Raw genomic sequence first — 22,315 nt, forward strand, 5'->3', positions numbered from 1 at the left:
GAGTTAGTATGTTATGTTGTAAGTAAAATAAACATTTACCATCCCACTCTGAAAACATTGTCATGGTTGGAATATGTTGCTGTGTAATATTAGGCTCAACATACCGATTAAAGTGGCACGAATTACGTTCTCTTTTGGCACACTACTCAAATATTAATTTACGTAATTCGCACTAGGATCTGCAATTAGATCTGACAGACAATTGACGAATCTGTCAACCAACAATATGGCCTGGGAATGGTCGCGGAGTACTATGAAGCCCTATTGTTTATAATATGTCCCACTATTACGTAACTTATCTTCACCGACATCATTATCGGCACATATTTTAGTATTATTCGAGGAACTGGGAAGCGGTGGGGGCATTTGTTGACAATCTTCCACCTCTCCATAAATTATAGAATTGTAGATCAATCCACCAAATCTGCTTACATCCTCCCTCACACCCCCATGGTATTTAAAATATAAATGTAAATTATCTGAGTAGAATTCTTGAAGTGCAGCTGGTTTCACAAAATCACAATATCTTCCTTGCAAGAAGCGCCACTCTCCTTTGTCACCTGTACCTATTGTTGTCTATCTATATAATCTAATGTACAATATATTTACTACCGATATGTCACTAGTGTGGTGGAGTGTGGTGTGAGCCATTGTCTTGCGTTAAATTGAGATAATGCTGATATGTAGTGTCGAGTAACGGGTTTATGTGTGTATGTGTGTGTATACTACTACTATATATACTATACTACTACTACTATCGTATAAACTAGCTAACTACTTAAAGCAGAGTGTTAGAGTGCAGACGTCCGTAGGATTTGAAAAGCCACTCCTGCGATTCAAAGCAACAAAGTACTCTCTGTATTCAAGGATGGAAAATATTAAAAGTACTACTACTACAGTACTACTTCTACTACTACTACTACTACTAGTTACTACTACTACTACTACTATTACTTCTACTACTACTACTACTACTACTATTACTACTACTACTACTACTACTACTACTACTACTACTACTACTACTACTACTACTACTACTACTACTACTACTACTACTACTACTACTACTACTACTACTACTACTACTACTACTACTACTACTACTACTACTACTACTACTACTACTACTACTACTACTACTACTACTTCTACTACTACTACTACTACTACTACTTCTACTACTACTACTACTACTACTACTACTACTACTACTACTACTACTACTACTACTACTACTACTACTACTACTACTACTACTACTACTACTACTAGGTCAGAACTAAGTCCGATCTACGCCAGATAACCCCTCCAAATATCCCTGTCCCGCATCAGGGTTCGCAGTTCCTCTTTAGAGTTTGTCCCAACTTCCTTCAGTAACATAGACAAATAGCTTCATCTCGGTCGGCCTTGCTGCGCTCTACCATGCATTCAGCATTGCTTCTCATATGATTATATGAGAGATGTCTACCTGGAGACAGGGACACTAGCGCTGCTATTAATAGAACTGTGGAGACAGGGACACTAGCGCGGCTATTAATAGAACTGTGGAGACAGGGACACTAGCGCTGCTATTAATAGAACTGTGGAGACAGGGACACTAGCGCTGCTATTAATAGAACTGTGGAGACAGGGACACTAGCGCTGCTATTAATAGAACTGTGGAGACAGGGACACTAGCGCTGCTATTAATAGAACTGTGGAGACAGGGACACTAGCGCTGCTATTAATAGAACTGTGGAGACACGGACACTAGCGCTGCTATTAATAGAACTGCGGAGACAGGGACACTAGCGCTGCTATTAATAGAACTGTGGAGACAGGGACACTAGCGCTGCTACTGTGGAGACAGGGACACTAGCGCTGCTATTAATAGAACTGTGGAGACAGGGACACTAGCGCGGCTATTAATAGAACTGTGGAGACAGGGACACTAGCGCTGCTATTAATAGAACTGTGGAGACAGGGACACTAGCGCGGCTATTAATAGAACTGTGGAGACAGGGACACTAGCGCGGCTATTAATAGAACTGTGGAGACTCTGGCATGATCCTCGACATTTTACAGCAAATAGATGGGGAATAATATTTATTTTATTATAAGAGTATTATACCCAACATTGACCGGCGAACTGATAGCTACTTCAGAAGCAATGAAACTACAATCTTCTAGATAAAATGAGTCATAGTACTTTCAGCCGGAGCCATCATAAGTGACATAAATCTAAAAGATTTTATTATCTTGAATAAATAAAAAAATAAAATATCTTGAATAAAAGCTAAGTATTAAAGTTACTTGAGCCTGAGCAGGTTATAACTTTCAACACTACTACATATTTCAGTGGATTTCCGTAGTATGGGAAGGAAATGTTTTGTTGTAATAGACAAAAATGTTGACTGTTAACATCAACAGGACTTATAGTTCTTGTTGGGAGAGGCTGTTTATCATTTGTTTCTTTCAGGTTCTAATATACTGTTCATTAAATAAATTGGGTGTTTGCAGACAAAGCTATCCAATATTCACCGACTTTACTTGGCTTTAACTTGGCTTTAACTTGGCTTTAACTTGACTTTAACTTGGCTTTAACTTGGCTCCAACAAAACCCACCAGCGACAGTGTTGATTTTTACTTTACACCAGTATAACACATACTCAATATTTAACATCTTATCGACTGATTATAAAAACCATTCAATCAAATCAATTTGACGCGTTAGACCGTCCAGCCAATCAAACGTCTTGCACGTATCTGATTCTGCACATAACCTATAATATGTTAATATACCACGTGACCTATAATGCACCACGTGACTGTACTCTTGTCAGTGGTTTGTTATGAACAATGAGAGAGGGTGGGAGGTGCGGTCGTGATAATAACGCCACTCTCCCGCTCGGAGAGGCTACACAATAAGTGCCGTTAATGAAGCTACAATGAGGATAATAGCTCGACAGGAGGGTAGCTGTAATGAGGATAATAACTCGCCTGGAGGGTAGCTTTGTGTGTTTGTACGCCATTATACCCCCACAAAATACGATGATACAATGAGATTTTCTATTTTCTACCTACCTAATCCTGGAATCACACGTTTGTCACTGGTACGGTGTGGGAGGAAAATAAATATATTATATGAGATAAAAATACAAACGGGTTTTGATAAAAGATAAAAATATTCGCGAGTGTTTAATAAGAATATTAAAAATACACGTGCGAATTTATTGTTAGCCTGTGTAACGTTATGTATCTAAAATTGTTACAATGAGATACTAAAATGTGATAGACTCTATCATTAGACAACATAAGAGCGGCTTAAAAATAGCTTAGAGCCTTAGACTCCTTAGAAATATTAAAATAATGACAATCGTTTCTCAAGCGCTGCAAACTGTGCCGATGTTGGTTTGAGTGTCAGTGTTATTTAACTTGACTATACATGTGATTATACATAACTTGACTATACTGAACTTGACTATACATTACAAGACTATACATAACATGACTATACTGAATGAAAGATTCAGACAATTCTATTGTAGTCAAAATATTAAACTTTAGTGTCAAGTAAATTTGAGATCTTCCGACAAAGAAATTTAAGATAAAACGTGACTAAATATAATATATATTATGTTTAATATTTATATAATATTTTTATAATATTTATATATAAATTTCGCCGCACTTACATGTTGCCTCTGTTTGTAGGCTAGACAACTCAGAAATGACAGTAAACAAGACAGTAAAAATGTTGAAACCGTCATTATTAAATTATAAATATTTTGAAATTGTGAGATAATTTGGGATGATGTAAGAGGATAACTCCTTCATTATTAAGGTAAAATAAAGAAAGCTGAATGTTTTCTGGTCGTATCAGCCAGTAAGATCTGAGAGTACAGATATCACAAAATCCTATCCCAAAACACCACGACCATCCCCGGTAATTCCGTCATCTGCTGTAATATCTGAGTTATCTCGTCTACAAAGCACTGTATGAAGCAGCACAGAACACAGTCTGCTTCTAACATCCAATCTTACCTTTTACGTTAATTTACAGCCGTTATGGTGGGTACATCTACAAAGAAAATAACTGATCTCAAATATAGGATAAACTGTGCGGTTTCGGGGAATCGGGGTGGGTTCTGGGAAAAGCAGACACTCTGATGTACATTAATATTGTTATTTACTTGCCTTTTAAATAACATCATCTTTACGTAATAGGGGTTAAATGAATAATTTATAAGTTTGCTGGGTGTGTGATGAACCGACAAGTTATCGGAATAACGCTGCCACAAACTCAACAATTCTAAATTACAGTCTTTAAACTTGCTTATTTTCGTGAATTAAAATTGTAAATTGTCTATCATTGAGTCATATTATATTGAGTCATATATTGATTATTGAGTCATGTCAATAAGGAATCCGAAGTATTTTCCGTTTTACAAGAACTACCGATGGAAAGATCTAGAAACATGGCGTTTAATTGGTGACTCTATAGGAAACCGTGCCGGCTTTCCGGTATCTTTATATCGTGCTTGTTTTGGACGCATTTTTTATTAATGAGACATCTTAGACATGAATTTCAGCCAACTGATTGTTAATGGCCGCTCCTTGAAGCTTGACCTTGGTAGCCCAAACCAACTTTTTTCCATCAGAATCTCCAAATTTTTTGCTTTCAACAGAAATTCAAGGGCCAGCTTGGGGTATGTGGTGAGGTGATACTCAGTACGTTACTCAGTTATTCATTATATAATACTGACTATTCACTCATTAAATACTCAGGTTACAGGCTGGCCGTTTAAATTAAATTACTAAGCTCTCTCAGCAGAACCCGTCTCTACAATATGATGTGCTGTAATAATGGTCACAGTGACAAATTACAAATAGCCTGTCAAATAACGAACTATGATCTTATAATTCATCAGAAGAAAGGAGCATACTACATTTTAAGTTTCTACACCAACTGATAGCTTGCTCTCCTCTCTCCTTCTCTCTCTCTCTCTGCATACTTCAAATACTCCACCACGAGCACGACCTGAACTATTACCACACACACACATATATCACACATTCCGCGCCACATCAAGCAGAGCTACCGTCCAATATCACACCACTGTCCTGGCCTGTAACGTCTGCTATCTCAACTAGCGTAATGTACCAGTGTGTACTGTGTAGTCGTTGCAGTCTTTTATTTGTAGGATACAACACTTGGTGTAGGATACTGCAGCTGTTGTAGGATACTTTAGTTGTAGGATACAACAGTAGTAGTAGGATACAACACTTGGTGTAGGATACTGCAGCTGTTGTAGGATACTATAGTTGTAGGATACAACAGTAGTAGTAGGATCACACTGGATACAACAGTAGTAGTAGGATACAACACTTGGTGTAGGATACTGCAGCTGTTGTAGGATACTATAGTTGTAGGATACAACAGTAGCAGTAGGATACAACACTTGGTGTAGGATACTATAATAGTTGTAGGATACTTTAGTTGTAGGATACAACAGTAGTAGTAGGATACAACACTTGGTGTAGGATACTGCAGCTGTCGTAGGATACTTTAGTTGTAGGATACAACAGTAGTAGTAGGATACAACACTTGGTGTAGGATACTTTAGTTGTAGGATACAAGTTACAACACTTGGTGTAGGATACTTTAGTTGTAGGATACAAGTTACAACACTTGGTGTAGTATATTACAGATGTGTAGGATACTATAGTTGTAGGATACAAGTTACAACACTTGGTGTAGGATACAACAGTTGTAGGATACAACAGTAGTAGTAGGATACACAGTATTGTATACTACTACAGTGTGGAGATGATACCATGTTGCATTACGTACTCCCCAGTCCTGCAATACTCTTATAATATATTCTATACAGTTATAATAATACATCAGAGCTCAGCCTCTAACGTGTTGAAATCCAAATGTATTAAGTCATGTATTTTGTTGAGGCGCTCAATTTCACCACACTCGGATAAGTTCACGAAATAATGTTGTCTAGGGGGATATATGGTATGGTACGTGACCGTGTGTTGCATACATAATGAGTAATGATGCATAATTAATATGCATAGCTTGGGGTAATTAGAAGTACTTTAAGCCTTGGCCTTCTTGAAGATTTGTGTAATTGTTTGCAGAATTTATGTGTAACATGATGTTGGGAGGAAATGTAAGGTATTTATAGGTATGTCAGTTTAGGTTTAGAATTTAATCATCATTCATTCCGGAACAATGGTATTCGGGTAATTCAATATTGTTAGGAATCTCAAAATTTGTCAGCTTATCATCGTTCTTATTCAAAAATAATGTAATAATCTGATTTTAAGATAAGAATTTGGCTGTTGAATTGAAATTACATTTTACCATTAATATGTTGTATTCCCTCATAGCTTTCTTTCTCAGTTTCTTCTAGAGTTCTAGAATGACGCTTGCTTTAGTCATGGTTATCTTTTGACCCTGTTAACACCAACCCATGACTTGAATATGAGATTTAACATATTGACAAATTAAACATATGAAATCATGTTACATATTTATGATGGTAATGAACTGAGTGTCAAGGTTACATTATATACCTACCAATAAATTAAGAAACCAAGAAAAAGGGATAGCAGCTTTAATATTTCTTTCGTGCTCATAAATAAATGTACAGTAAAACCCCGATTTACCGCAAACCCTGATTTACCGCGTCTGTTTCCTTTCCCAAAATTCCGCGGTAAATCGTGGTTCTACTGTAGAATACTGCATTTAAATGCTAAATTTATTCTAGAACTTCCTTGTCCTCAATGATTATGAATTTCTTACTTTTTTCACATTTTCAAAAACTATAACACCTCAATTTCCTGGTTTGATGTATAACCTATATTTCAACTCCAGGTGCTGGAAGCGGAGGTATCAGTCCCCAAAGTAAGAGTGAAAAGAGGTGGCAGCTCGGCAAGGGAGCCACGAGGTGGCAGCTCAGCCAGGGAGCCACCGAGCGGTAACAGACGATCTGCTGACGTGCAGGGATTGAACGCTCTGGCAGCGACGTTTAACGACCCCATCTTCACTCGACAATGGCATTTGGTAAGTATTTGCTAAGTATTTAGTATTTGTTATTCAAGAAAAAGGAGGGGTTGGGCCTACAGCCCACGAGAGAATAACATGTTGTGATCTGCCTAACCATAAGTTGGTGCCTTAGTACTGAAATCAAAATGGATATAAACAGTGGGGAATCAATGTTAAATGAGCGAGAATTAATATGTGGAACTGATATATTTTAAACATTATTTTCTGCGTATTCTCTAATGTTTACCTTATAATTAACGTACTCCTTCACTCTTAGTATTGACGTTATAAATCAAATCCCAGAATCATTGTTTAAATAAATATGCCGGTCGTTCCCGTTATTTCCGTCATATCATCCCTTAACATATTTCCTCTTAAAAGGATTTCGCATCGTGATGCACGATTTTGACTTTGGGTCATGTTCGGTTTACAGGTTTTATTATATGTAGAAAAACCACGATTTACTGCGGCCCGATTTCTTCCTTTTCCTTCCCCCAAATAGGGCTTAATTTACATGATGTGAACAAACGTAACCCCGATTTACCGTAACCCCGATTTACCGCAAACCTCGATTTACCGCGGCTGTTTACTTTCCCTCAAACTCCGCCTCTCCGCGGTAAAAAGGGGATTTTACTGTATTATAATTGTTTACCTTATTTAAATACTTGACAAAAAATACTGAATGATACCGTCAGTAAATATAAAATACTTGATAGTACTCATAACATTAACTAAGACACTAATGCATAACACTATAATCATTCTTATAATCACACTATAATCACAATATAATCAAACTAATAATCACTTAAGGAATCACACTATAATCACACTAAAACTAACAAAACTTACTACGCTACTCAGCGAGAACCCAGTGAGTATCTCTCTAACTCTACAATGTAAGTACACCTCTATAGTCTATATCCATCAGCGGGGAGGTGTACTACTACACAAATATGTATATATATATATATATATCAGTAATTAGTATCATTAAAGTTGTAAATTGAATATCCCCCGTATGTACTCTATTCATGACGTCACTGGTATTGAATTTGTATCCAGCTTATTAAACTCCCTCTCCAGCGGCTGTTATTGTACTCCTTTATAAAGTCAGCATATGTGCAGCTCGCCGATATCACGCCCTACAAATTATAGCTTTGGGGAAAGTTAATTTATTCAAAATCTCTGTGGGTGTGTTTAGTTTAGCGAGGGTTTAGAGGGTTTAGAATGGGTCCTGAATTAGGGTTGGAGAGCTGGAATGCTCACAAGGGTTAGTTGTAACGTTTTAATGTGATGATGCGAACCAATCACAATCTCAGGACAGCGGTTAGGTTAAAAACAAGGTGATATGAAGTAGTTAAACCGGGAGCTCTTCAAAGTCTTCCGAATATTTCTGTGTGTTCAAGTCGGTTTTGCACATGACTTTAAATATTCAGTACTTTGCAATATTGTTGAAGTGTAACCAACATTGTCGGTTACATTCTTTAAAATCACTCGGAATGTATCAAAATTTCTGTCTAAAACGAACTCATGTTCAATGAAAGTCTAGTTCTTATTAACATATTGTCTGATCTTAGTTGATATTGACGGAGAAGTTTCATTACTAACCCACAATTGTTTAAAGTTCAAATCCTTTCACCCTTTATCTTGCAGTACAACAGAGAAGTGTACGGAAAGGACCTGAACGTACTGCCGGTTTGGGCGAACAATATAACAGGGCAAGGTGTAATCGTAGCTATCCTCGACGATGGTAAATAATATTTATATAACAAATATATATTACATATAATACGAGTGTGTCTGTGTGTGGTCGGGGTTATTGATTGGTTACAGTTGATGTGTCTGTTTTTATGGCGTCTAGCTCAGTTATGAAATGAAAATGAAATAAAAGGTCTCGCTAAGTGGTCTTTCTAAAAGGATGTTGTCTGTTTCCTTTATAAGTATATAAGTATTGAGTATATAATATAAGTCTTATTACGGGTATTGCACACAATATTATATGGTTAAAACACGCTGTGAGGAGTGGCGGTGTTACACTGGCGTGACCTATTTATCTCCAGGGGTTGAACACACGCATCCAGACATCAAGGATAACTATGTGAGTAAACCAATCACAGCCACTTACACCACTCACGTGCCTAAACCCAACCAACCAGAAGCCCTGTGTAATCTCGTGTCACGTCCCGACGATTACTAAGTTTACCAGTCTTGAGCGACATTTTCACATCAAAGCCGCTAACAATTTGTACGGCTATTATCTAATACGGCCCAATTTTTGAAGGGGAGCATTAAACGTATTTTGGGATACTTACCTAATCATTTGTCATTACCACGTATTTGAACCCAATACATTCTTAGGTATCAAATCTCCCCGCATACTTACATGCCTACACCCCCGAAATTGTACCCCTCTTAAATGATCCTCCAGCCTCTTAAATGCCTGCTGTAAACGAACAATATAGCTACATTCCTAGATATAGTATCAACTCCAGGAATTACCTCCCAATACACGTACATTACTGTATTACACGCCCGCAAATCCAAACAATAGGGTATTCAATAGGGTAAATATTTCACCTAGGTACGGTATTCTGATTTTTGTATTCCAGATAATTTCATGCGGGTTCTTTCTAATTACCATGCATTGATTTTCTTACGTTGTGTTCATTTTCTTGATACTCATCATTTTTACGTTTTTTCCAACTTATTTACGTTTTGAATATTATTTTCTCTAGGCAGGTAGTGTTAGTTGGGATTTCTTGGATGACGATGACGATCCAACACCCATACCCTCGCAGGCTGACAAAGATGTAGAGTATGTTCAATATCAATACTTTTCTGTTGTTGAAAGTTCAAAAGTTGTGTTATTAGATTATATATATATATATTATATGTTATTATTAGACAGATTCGGTTTCTTTTTATCAATAAACTAAGGTTTGGAATTGTTAAATTGATCGAATAAAAGGATATGGTTACCCGGTCTGGGAATATAATCGTTCGAATTTATTTCAGTCATGGTACAAGATGTGCTGGTCAGGTAGCTGCAAGCAAGAACGATGTTTGTGGCGTTGGAGTGGCTTACAACGCTAAAATTGCAGGTGCTAAGTGGGACGAGTGTGGTCACTTTTTCATTGAGAATGGAACGCGCCAAGTGTATTCTTGTTGACGTTTTTCACTGCAAGCACAATTTACGCGCGGCGCGCGCAGCTTGTTATTGTTCACAGAAGCATGCTTGTTTGTCATTTTAGATTGTCAGAATGTCGACCAAAAATAGATGAGTTGGTAATTTGTTGATCACAATTTATTTCTAACACAACTCACAATTACTCCAGGAATAAGAATGCTAAAAAACAAAGTCGAGGACTCCATGGAGGCTCAAGCTTTAAGGTTTAAAACAGAAAAGATTGATATTTACAGCTCTAGCTGGGGGCCAGTGGATGATGGTAAAAAGATGGACGGCCCAGGGCTCCTGGTGAAGAAAGCATTTGAGGACGGCGTCAGATATGTGAGTCATTTGATATACCGCTGTCTAGCTTCCGTATTATTATTAATTTTGCATAAGGGCTGGAAGGCCCAAGATCTGACTACCGTGTCTGAAACCGGGTTGTGGAGAGCCGTCACAGAGTTACCATACAATAAGTTTTATAATTTATGCTAGACCTGGACGAAGATTCTTTATAGAAAACCGCGTTCTCTTAGTGTTTAGTGTATGCTAGTCAAGCTCTAGTCAATTGACGTGATTATAGATCACTCGACGTGTCTAATCACAAAAGATAGTGCTCAGTCAGACTGGCTATCGTCAATTAGAATCCCTTCAAATGATTAAGGGGCAACTAAGAAGTGAGCTCTCCACATCCGGCTCTCCGGGTATACTCTCAAAACTCGTCACGCCACACTGCGTGACGGCACAACGCATCTGCTTGCACCACGTGACACGCCGTCTCGCCAATGAGCACTCCACTAGCAGTCACCCTGCGTCCGCGAGGACCAACCACAGGCCTGGCTGTAAGTCAGGTGCAAAGGTGAGCAGACGGCTCATTCCAGACAGTAGGTCTGACAGCAGGTCTGCCAGCCAACCGACTTACACTCAAAATGTGTAACTCCCAAATACGAACATAATAAAACATTGGTTATTATATACCCGGAAACACATACTAAATTCTACGTCCCTTAAACGTTATACTAAAACTAAGATATCCTAAAAGATATCTCTAAATACCATATTACAACATCTCTACCCAAAAATTTTTTTCGAATATTTTAAAACAATAAAATAATCGCCCTTTTCAATAAATCAAATTTTAATGCTCCCACGCATCAAAAGTCCAATACTTAAAAATAAGTCAAGTCTCAAAATAAAATACACGGCCCTAACCCTGTGCATTAAATTTAAATCCTCAAAATCCTAAAGTTAAAACTGAAATTGACTTCCACAAATCTTTCAAAACTTTCCAAAACTTTCAAATACTTCCCTCTTGCACCAAGTTGTAGAGTCTTTGGTGTTGAGTCTTCATCATTAAATAGAGATGTATCGGAATCTCTAAAACGTCCTTGACAAGCAAACAGAGAAGTCAAAATAAATTCGAAAGTTTCTACGTTTCCGCCACTAAAGCAGCCCTGAACGGTTCGTGTTGCGAGTAAAGATCCTAATATCCCTATCAGTACTGTTCTGAAAGATACACGTGTTATACCTAAGTAAGGTACTAAATAGAAAGTCTATCTATGCGAGTAAGACATTACTGTTCTGAAACTAGATTCCAAAAGTAAGTGTACTTCCCTATCCGGGCATCTCCTCGTCTTCTACTGGTTGAAGAGTTTTATGAGATCCGTAACTAGTCTAACGTTGTATCCTAGACGATCAGGTTGTCTCCGTTCCTCAGGTCTCCTAGTGTTTAGTGTATGCTAGTCAAGCTCTAGTCAATTGACGTGATTATAGATCACTCGACGTGTCTAATCACAAAAGATAGTGCTCAGTCAGACTGGCTATCGTCAATTAGAATCCCTTCAAATGATTAAGGGGCAACTAAGAAGTGAGCTCTCCACATCCGGCTCTCCGGGTATACTCTCAAAACTCGTCACGCCACACTGCGTGACGGCACAACGCATCTGCTTGCACCACGTGACACGCCGTCTCGCCAATGAGCACTCCACTAGCAGTCACCCTGCGTCCGCGAGGACCAACCACAGGCCTGGCTGTAAGTCAGGTGCAAAGGTGAGCAGACGGCTCATTCCAGACAGTAGGTCTGACAGCAGGTCTGCCAGCCAACCGACTTACACTCAAAATGTGTAACTCCCAAATACGAACATAATAAAACATTGGTTATTATATACCCGGAAACACATACTAAATTCTACGTCCCTTAAACGTTATACTAAAACTAAGATATCCTAAAAGATATCTCTAAATACCATATTACAACATCTTACTCGAATTGATTCATCATGCTGACGTAAACGCCTAAACGGTCTTAAAGTTAATAGTAATCTTGTATGTACTGGAATAGCTATGTAGTAGTTGCATAAGTTAAGTTAATGATATTTCTTAATTGATTCATGTTACAGACAGCTCATTGTTTCATCAGGATTCAGGGCGACTAGCTTAAGACTGGCTAGAGGGAGTTCGTTGTCCCCAGGCATAACAAACATGTGTTTAATTTGTTAATGATCTAAGCAATCCTTTTGAAACTCTAAAATAATTCTTAAAACTTAGAGTCTTAAAGTTTAGAGTCTTACCATGGAACAAGAGGCGAGCACTTGTTATTACTTTACATATTAATGAACTGACTTATCAGGGAAGGGAAGGAAAAGGTTCAATATACGTGTGGGCTAGCGGCAATGGTGGTTTAAACAAGGATAACTGTAACTGTGATGGTTACTGCAGCTCCATCTACACCATAAGGTTGGACTGCTATATCTTTTAGTGACAATATCACGTGACAATATCACGTGACAATATCACGTGACAATATCACGCACTTATCAAATGTTACTGCAGCTCCATCTACACCATAAGGTTGGACTTCTATACCTTTTAGTTTGGTTAATCGTTTTGTTAGTCGCCTTACCAGTAAATCTCCGCGACGATAAACTGTTTCACATCTGTGACGAAACAGATAAAATTTAGAATTGAGTTAAAAAGTTAAAAATTAAAAAGGTTTGTTATTACACTTTCGTTACGGGAGAAAGTGTAAAGGAAGTAACGACAGTACCTTACAGTATCAGTGCGGTTAACGATAAGGGCCAAATACCGGCTTATGTTGAGGAATGTAGTGCTACATTGGCGGCAGCATACAGTTCCGGTACCAACAACGAGCGCAGGATTGTAAGTAGCGAGTGCCTGAAAACTCCCCTGCATAAAAACCTTAGAAAACTATTTTTAGTACACATAGTTGCTAACATGTACAATTCCCATTTGTTCCTGTGTTGGCTGTCACATTTCTTTATTATAAGATCTAGAACCCTCGTCTATATTTCTTCATCCATCACTACTTTCCTCTCCATAGCAATAACGTAGAAAATTAACCCGGAGAAGTTTGATCAATATAACAAATTAAAACTACATTCGTCAGGCCACCACGGATCTGAACTCAGGTTGCACTGAACAGCACGGCGGTACATCTGCTGCAGCGCCCCTAGCTGCAGGAGTCATCGCACTCGCTCTCAGTGCCAAGTTAGTCAACGCTAACAGCCAATTTACCAATTAACACCTCCCTGTTTTCAAAATCACTAAATGTTCATCACCCTAATTAATTAGCAATTAAACCAATTATCTGCCTTCAGTCCGGAGTTAGGGTGGAGGGATGTACAGCACATTATTGTCGAGAGCTCAACTCATCCTACTCACGACAACTCTGATGTTAACGGTGCTGGCAGGTAAGCGACACACCATTCTTATTAAAGCCAGACGATACATATTACATTCCATTCAGCCATTGTCTCGATTTCCTATCGAAATTAAAATTGTCGCAGAATGGATTATCATTGTGACGATTATTCTAGATTTTGAACATGGCGGAATCCCTATCAAAACACCGTGGTATGCATCACAATATCACGCACAATATATATCACAATATCACGCACAATATCACGCACAATATCACGTGACAATATCACGCACAATATCACGCACAATATCACGCACAATATCACGCACAATATCACGCACAATATCACGCACAATATCACGTGACAATATCACGTGACAATATCACGTTACAATATCACGTGACAATATCACGTGACAATATCACGCACTTATCAAATGTTACTGCCAGGCGGGTCAACAACAAGATAGGCTTCGGAATTCTAGACTCGTTGAGAATGGTTGAAACTGCAAAAACTTGGATCAACGTGGGAGAACAACATGTTTGTTCCATTGTATCAGACCGACAATCTCTCGCTCACGAGTCAGTACAAGACATAGTATAGCACCAAACATTGTCTTCTGTTTTTGACAACGCTAGTTTATTTTTCATTTTTGTTTGCTCTAATCACACTCACGGACTAGCTAGAAAGATTATCTCTACGAGGCCTATAATAATGGAGCCGTGCTCGACTGATAGCAAGCACCAATTGACTCTTAATTAGTAATTAATTAGTAATTAATGAATAATTAGTGTTTGTGCTGTCAGGAACGCTCAGATCAGGAAACAAGAGGGACAGAAGTTGGAGGTACGGATAACAACTGACGCTTGTAAAGGGAGCTCACGTGAGGTCGCTGTGTTGGAACATGTCCAAGTTGTCCTGAGTGTCAACCACGATTTTAGAGGTATTTGCAGGAGTACGACAGTTTGGAAATAGACAATATACAATGGATACCGATTTTGAATTTTTTAAAGAATGCTTAGTAACGAATTTATAAATTCATTACTAAGCATTCTTTAATCAACATTCTTTAATAAGCTTTCTGATAAATCAAATGTGATGTATTGCTGTAATTATCCTTTTAGTAACATTTGACCTTTTTCCACTTCACAGGGTTTATAATAATTATTAAACGAAACTCTTAGATAATTCTGATCGTAATAATATATTAATTCAATGTTCCAGGTTCCCTCAAGATAATCCTAGAATCTCCAGCCGGAACAGAGTCAGCTCTGCTCACAGAACGGCCGTCTGACACAAATAACCAGGGTTTCTTCAAGTGGAGTTTCCTTTCCGTGCAGATGTGGGGAGAGGTTGCACCTGGGCAGTGGACTCTTACCATCGAGAGCAAGGGCGACGGTGAGAATATTCCCCTTTTTTTTCTTTTTTTTAAAAGTTTGGTTGATAGTCATTGCTTTTGACTCGATTTATTTTGTTCGCAGAATGTTTAACTTTTGTTCCAGAGATTAATTTTGATTGCTGATAGTTGTTGTTGGCAGGTGAGCTAACGTACGTGGAACTGATATTGTACGGAACAAAGTACACAACCAACTCTACACAGCAATGTGAACACTTTTCCCTAATTTCATCAGGTAAGATTTATGTATTTATGTTAGAGGTTCTTCAAAACAGCAGATTAGAAACAAGGAAACTCAAAAAATATGACTTTTGCACTGTATTATAAAATTGTACTGTATTGTAAAATTGCACTGTATTATAAAATTGTGCGATTTTGAAAGTTAACTCGGGCTACAGTACCCTCCTCAACTCCCCCTCACTCCACAGACGACACGGGATCCAAGACATGTGTAGAGGAGTGTCCTGAGTTCGGGTATTACACCTCCAAAACAATGTGTCTGCCTTGTCACGTGACGTGTGCCTCCTGTACTGACTACAATGTCTGTACTAGCTGTCCTGATCAACTCTTCCTTAACTACGGTCAGTACTACCGTAGTAACCATAGTAACCATAGTAACTATGGTTACTATCTCTAATATATTATCTTATCTTTACTATTATTGTCCTTCTTGAGAGTGATGTGAGTAGAGATGTGATGTTTACTATGAGGTTTGAGTCAGAATCAGAGTTTTTAAGTTTACTGTTAGGACCAGGTTAAAGAATTGGTTTATCTAACATCAGACGTATACCTGCGCCATTACGTACCTGCCCCATTAAGTACCTGCCCCATTACGTACCTGCCCCATTACGTACCTGCCCCATTACGTACCTGCCCCATTGCGTACCTGCCCCATTACGTACCTGCCCCATTACGTACCTGCCCCATTACGTACCTGCCCCATTACGTACCTGCCCCATTACGTACCTGCCCCATTACGTACCTGCCCCATTACGTACCTGCCCCATTACGTACCTGCCCCATTACGTACCTGCCCCATTACGTACCTGCCCCATTACGTACCTGCCCCATTACGTACCTGCCCCATTACGTACCTGCCCCATTACGTACCTGCCCCATTACGTACCTGCCCCATTACGTACCTGCCCCATTACGCACCTGCCCTATTACGTATCTGCCCCATTACGTACCTGCCCCATTACGTACCTGCCCCATTACGTACCTGCCCCATTACGTACCTGCCCCATTACGTACCTGCCCCATTGGCCATTACGTATCTGCCCCATTACGTACCTGCCCCATTACGTACCTGCCCCATTACGTACCTGCCCCATTACGTACCTGCCCCATTACGTACCTGCCCCATTACGTACCTGCCCCATTACGTACCTGCCCCATTACGTACCTGCCCCATTACGTACCTGCCCCATTACTTACCTGCCCCATTACGTACCTGCCCCATTACGTACCTGCCCCATTACGTACCTGCCCCATTACGTACCTGCCCCATTACGTACCTGCCCCATTACGTACCTGCCCCATTACGTACCTGCCCCATTACGTACCTGCCCCATTACGTACCTGCCCCATTACGTACCTGCCCCATTACGTACCTGCCCCATTACGTACCTGCCCCATTACGTACCTGCCCCATTACGTACCTGCCCCATTACGTACCTGCCCCATTACGCACCTGCCCTATTACGTTAACTACAAAAAAACTGTAAAAATATCAAGCCTGCCCAACATTAAAGAACCCTTTCTACACAGAAGAGCACAAGTGCGTGAGTGAGTGTCCAGAGGATCACACTGTATCAGATAGTAAACTACGTGGTCAACTCTGTAAGAAGACCCCCCCTGGTCAGGCTTGGTACAAAGGTAGGTCACGTGATGTGATCACGTGTCATTCAATTATTGCTTGTTATCTATTATACACTGATGTAAATACAATTTTAACGCCAATGCAATGGAAGTTCTGGAAAAGGCTAATATATAGTACTAGTAGTAGCCCATCTTTATTTGAATGTTTTATTATTACAGGAGATGCGATGTACATTATCATTGTGGTAATCTTTATGTGCTTACTGATTATTGTTGTCCTTGTAATCAGCATGCATCACTACAGAAAATACAAGAGCGGGTAAGTTCATCCTTTTATTGTTTGCTAAATTGTATTCGAATTATCTTCAAATTAACGATCTAAATCTCAACATGACTTCCTTTCTCTTTTCCATTTCAGTCCTGACAACTCTTTTATTTCAGCAGCATTGAATCACTCCGATACCGTGACGGGACCCCTTACTCCCACACCCAACTAAAACCCATCACCGCCTCCGTGACCCACCCCATCCCAGACCCTTCACGTGTCAACCATCCCCACATGACGTCATCACTCCACCACATGACGTCATCAGAACCTCCTCCTTATATCCCGCGGGACCCCAACAATAGAACTGTCATTAGGAGCTCTGATTTACAACCTGGAACTATTCACAAGAAGTCGGTATCGGCGTGCCCCAATCACAGAAACTCCGAGCGAGTATAACTATAGGTCTGTACGCCGCGTCTGTACGCCGCGTCTGTACGCCGTGTCTGTACGCCGCAGTAGTATAAGTAAGCATACCCTTACAATCCCCTACAGTAGCAATCAGTGCAGTATGCTCACATAACAAAAGTAAGAACGATCAAATGGCCTCAAATAAACCATCCTACGCAACCTGAAAACGAGATGATTTTATTTAGTGCCCGATTATCTATACTGATTTCTTTTGAGTTGAAAGGTGTCGGCTGCGTACAATCCCGTCTATTTCGTAAAATCCTACTGCTCGTTCGAGAAAATGTCTCACGAAACTTGGGAGACCGGTAGATTTAATAGGAATTAATAGGATACACATTGTTAGAATCTACCTTGACTGGAGTTGAATGACGAAACAACTTTAGGATTAGATTATCAAACTCACCCGAATGGGCCACTGTAGAATGACGAGTGATGATTTCTCTGACCTTTATTTTGATTGTATTTGAATCCAGAATTAAGCATGGATGTGAGACTTGATATATTTATTTCTCTAGCGCGCCACAGGCACAATGATTGGTTTACTGTGTTACACACGTGACGCACTCGTGACGCACACGTGACACATGAGTGCGTCACCTGATATGGGCCTATGATATTGATACAAAAAGAGGCGTTTTTGTTATCAATTTAATAACACTGCTAATTTGCGAGGATACCTCAAGCGACAAACCAGCTTTATTTCATGAAAATATAGATTTCACCTGGAAATGAAATAAGTTGCCCAAAAAATAAATAATCGATGTTAGATTGAAGTGAATTTAGCTGGTCTGATCATGAATTTTTCCCAAGTTCGGTTTGCGGCGTTTTACCGTAAATAAGTAATTTGGGTAATTTACAGTAAATACAAGCAGTTTGATTTACTAATAGTAAGTCAAACTGCTTGTCAAACACGCTGGCCCTGCACTAACTGCATGTATCGCTTATAAAGTGTAACACAGTAGCAATTGCTGTTTTAATGAAATCATGTATAATATTTTTATCTTGAAAATGATATATTATATGATAATTTTTATTTATTTATTCTTTTACTTTTCACTGTAAATGGTAAGGACTTTTCTATAGCAATTTTGCTAGTTACCATTGGTTATTGATATTTGACGACGAGAATATGTTATGAAAAATGTGACTTATTTCATTCTATGATGCATACAAGATAGCTTTAATAATTAATATACTATCGTGATTTCGACATATTAATTAATATTGCTTTTAGTTATTACTTTCACGTCATTAACCATAATCTTCATGCTGGCATTTAATACTAATAGATATTAGATGTTTAAATCAGAACGATAGACTCCGATTAGATAACAAAGAAAACTAATTCTCTACTTAAATTACCTTAATTAATAAAAAATTAGTTTTGTAATTTAACTGCAGTCTTGTTTTTAATTATGTGATCCAAGGCTCTTAACCTTCTTATCATGATTGGAAACAACACTTTGACGTAGAATAATAATAATGCATAATGCCGAATATAGATATACTGGCTGTTAATTACTTTTAACAGAAAACAGCGTTAATTTGAATATATCTGCTGATTATATACCTCTGAACAGTGTTGTAATGTTTTTTTTGACAATGTAAATATTTTAAAACTTATTTGATTTACTGGTTCTTATAAGTTAATACTTTTACTTGTCGTCAATCAATCATAATTGTGACTGAATTTATCATAAGTGTGGATAAATTAATTATTGGTATGCAACGAATTAATTACCTTACTCGGGAATATTATAGCGGGTTGATTTATGACTGGGAAAATTAATGACCGGGAAAAATATGGCGGAATTTTCCAAAATCCACTACTTTATCCCAGTCATAGTTCCCGAGTAAGGTAGTCATATTTATGAATAAATAATTTGATTGGGAATAGAACTTTCAACTTTCAGTTGCTCAATCTTGTCTTGTGCCATCCTCAGTGACCTTGCTAGGTGTTACTCTCACCGAACGGCAGAAAAGCGTCTCTTCACCGACCTCACTTTGGTTGGTCACTGGTAAAAAATTCAGCCAAAACCGCGAAATTTCGGTCAAGGAATTAGGAAACGGCAGAAAAGCGTCTCTTCAAAAATCTCTTTTTCCTTTCTGATTATTTTCCGTTTATCAAAGCTTCCTTTCGGAATAGAACTTTCATTACCTCAATTTTGTCTTGTGTCATCCTCAGTGGGATGATGATTAATCACTCTACACTCAACTGTCACGTGACTTTTTCAACCCGTTCTCTAGCTGGCCTTGAACGATTATTCGAAACCTTAACCCTCTATAATCTGATCACAACTCTAACCCTAACTTGACCATTGTTAATGATCTGGCCCGGCGCGCGCTACTTCGTAGCTCGTGCCGTCGAGAAGAAAGCGGCGCGCGCTACTTCGAAGAAATTTAGACGAGTAACATCCGTCAAACCCTAACCCAATCCTTAACAAACGCATATGCCGAAACCATAACTCTAACGAGAAATTAGACTAACTTCCTTATACGGTCATATCACGTGATCGAGACATTTTTTCGCCAATAATATTATTATTGGCAATATCTCGTCAATCGTCAGGGGAGAATTTTAACCTTATGTCATTGCATGGGCAATTGGGGGTAATTGGGAATCAGCGTCCAAAAATACATCGATTAAAGTTGGTTTCAACTGTCGAGGGGCCTTTTAGAACAATCTCGTTAAGATCGACTGTATGTAGCAGGGACAAAAGGAAATCGCGGCATGCACGGAATCGCGATTTTTCCCATTATTTGCGACAAATTTCATGTATAGTTTAATGTATAGCCTGTTAAATTTCGCGGTATCGCGATTTTTGGCCAAAATAATCGCGAAATCCTTTTGTCCCTGGTATGTAGAGTGATCTTTAGCACGCTAGTTCTCAGTGACCTTGCTAGGTGTCACTTTCATTGACCTCACTGATTGGTCACTGGTAACAAATTCAGCCAAAACTGCGAAATTTTGGTCAAGGAAACGCAAAACGGCACGCGGCAGAAAAGCTTTTTTTTTTAAATCATCCAAAATCTCTTTTTGATTTTCCTTTCTGTGTTTTGATGATTGTCCGTTTATCAAAGCTTTCTTTGGGTAGGGGGTGCACGATAAAAATAAACTTGCTCGGATTTTAAAAATTTTACCATTGTTTTCTAGAAGTAGAGACTGCATGAGAATTTTCACAGTACCAAATTTGTTTTACTGGGCTGCGCTCAGCCCGTCATTCCGCCTAATCTCTATTCGGCTATGTTTATAAACATGATAGACTGAGGAGTGAGGTCCCCAGGTAAAACTTGTTATACCTTTTTGGAAAGATCAGTGAGTTTTGCCTGACGCCTAGGTGCCATATTTTATGGTGCGCAGCTTTCGGAGCAAAAGTAACTGTAAAAGTCGCGTAATTTGACCAAATTCGTTAATTTTTGTCGTATTATTCTGATATATCTTTAGTTCCTTGAATTCGATCATTCTGAAAATTGGCGACGACCTTCCAATAGGGCTTTCACAACTGTCCGAAAAATTTGGTGGATATCGTTGTCATACGTTGTATGACCCGCCGCGCACGAGTGCGCGGCTCCCCTGTATCGTAGAAACTCACTATAGTGAAGCGACAGTGGGGGTCACCACGTGATCCAAAGATATCGGAGTTGATGTATCATATAGTGATGAAAATGGGGCAAAATACGCTACTTTTAGCTGTAACATAATTTTTGATGGTTGGATATGCTTTAAACCCAAAAAACCTTACCACCTGCTGGGCTCGCCAGAGGGGCTTTTACGAAATCGCTTGACCATTGTTAATGGTCTGGCCCGGCGCGCGCTACTTCGTAGCACTTGCCATCGGGCCATTTCGAGAAGAAAGCGGCGCGCGCTACTTCGAAGAAATTTAGACGAGTAACATCCGTCAACTAAATCGCTCGCCCAAAAATTTCACGACACTTTGGTTTTTTTGGTTTTGCAGCCGTGCAAAACGGTTTTACATAAACTCTAATCCCAACCCTAACCCTAACCATAATCATAACCCCGAAGCTATCCATAATCTTAACTACAACCCTAACCTTGTATCACGTGGTGACCCCCACGGTCGTTTCACTATAGCGTCGTTTCACTGTAGCGTCGTTTCACTGTAGCGTCTTCGACGCTACAGGGGGAGCCGCGCACTTCGTGCGCGGCGGGTCATACAACGTATGACAACCCTAACCCGAGCCTTAAATAACCGAATTCACGTTTTACTAGCCTGTCACGTGACCAAAACAGTTTTTTGCCCATAACTCTCCAGGGAAGCATTTTAACCCTACGTCATGGGGGGAGATTCGGAATCAGCGTCCAAAAATACACCGATTTAGATCACTTTCATGCCTAAAGGGCCTTTTCACAAGAATTTTCTTAAAATTTGGGCGAGCGATTTAGTAGGAGCGCGTTTGTCGTCGCGCGTCACATCAAGTTTACTTTTCGCACGCTGCATTTAGCCTAGTACTAGTCGCTCCT

At 39.2% G+C, this 22,315-nt stretch overlaps 1 protein-coding gene across 2 annotated transcripts in view; it reads left to right on the forward strand.

Moving 5' to 3' along the window:
- LOC134813715 (furin-like protease kpc-1) overlaps nucleotides 1-17,942 on the forward strand; it is a 28,940-nt gene extending 10,998 nt beyond the window's left edge. The window contains exons 4-21 of one of the 2 annotated variants that reach the window (XM_063821573.1): nucleotides 6,875-7,063; nucleotides 8,702-8,798; nucleotides 9,109-9,146; nucleotides 9,784-9,863; nucleotides 10,064-10,149; nucleotides 10,384-10,556; nucleotides 12,844-12,950; nucleotides 13,268-13,373; nucleotides 13,621-13,721; nucleotides 13,832-13,924; nucleotides 14,329-14,460; nucleotides 14,686-14,822; nucleotides 15,104-15,277; nucleotides 15,418-15,510; nucleotides 15,704-15,856; nucleotides 17,046-17,153; nucleotides 17,316-17,415; nucleotides 17,538-17,942. In XM_063821573.1, coding sequence (XP_063677643.1) covers nucleotides 6,875-7,063; nucleotides 8,702-8,798; nucleotides 9,109-9,146; nucleotides 9,784-9,863; nucleotides 10,064-10,149; nucleotides 10,384-10,556; nucleotides 12,844-12,950; nucleotides 13,268-13,373; nucleotides 13,621-13,721; nucleotides 13,832-13,924; nucleotides 14,329-14,460; nucleotides 14,686-14,822; nucleotides 15,104-15,277; nucleotides 15,418-15,510; nucleotides 15,704-15,856; nucleotides 17,046-17,153; nucleotides 17,316-17,415; nucleotides 17,538-17,820 — 2,250 coding nt within the window. In that variant the 3' untranslated portion in view covers nucleotides 17,821-17,942. The remainder of the gene's footprint in view (nucleotides 1-6,874; nucleotides 7,064-8,701; nucleotides 8,799-9,108; nucleotides 9,147-9,783; nucleotides 9,864-10,063; nucleotides 10,150-10,383; nucleotides 10,557-12,843; nucleotides 12,951-13,267; nucleotides 13,374-13,620; nucleotides 13,722-13,831; nucleotides 13,925-14,328; nucleotides 14,461-14,685; nucleotides 14,823-15,103; nucleotides 15,278-15,417; nucleotides 15,511-15,703; nucleotides 15,857-17,045; nucleotides 17,154-17,315; nucleotides 17,416-17,537) is intronic. The other variant, XM_063821574.1, reaches the window with a different exon arrangement.
- The last annotated feature ends 4,373 nt before the right edge of the window (nucleotides 17,943-22,315 follow it).

The sequence above is a fragment of the Bolinopsis microptera genome, chromosome 4, assembly GCF_026151205.1.
Source record: "Bolinopsis microptera isolate Bmic1 chromosome 4, MBARI_Bmic_1.0, whole genome shotgun sequence".
Taxonomy (NCBI): domain Eukaryota; kingdom Metazoa; phylum Ctenophora; class Tentaculata; order Lobata; family Bolinopsidae; genus Bolinopsis; species Bolinopsis microptera.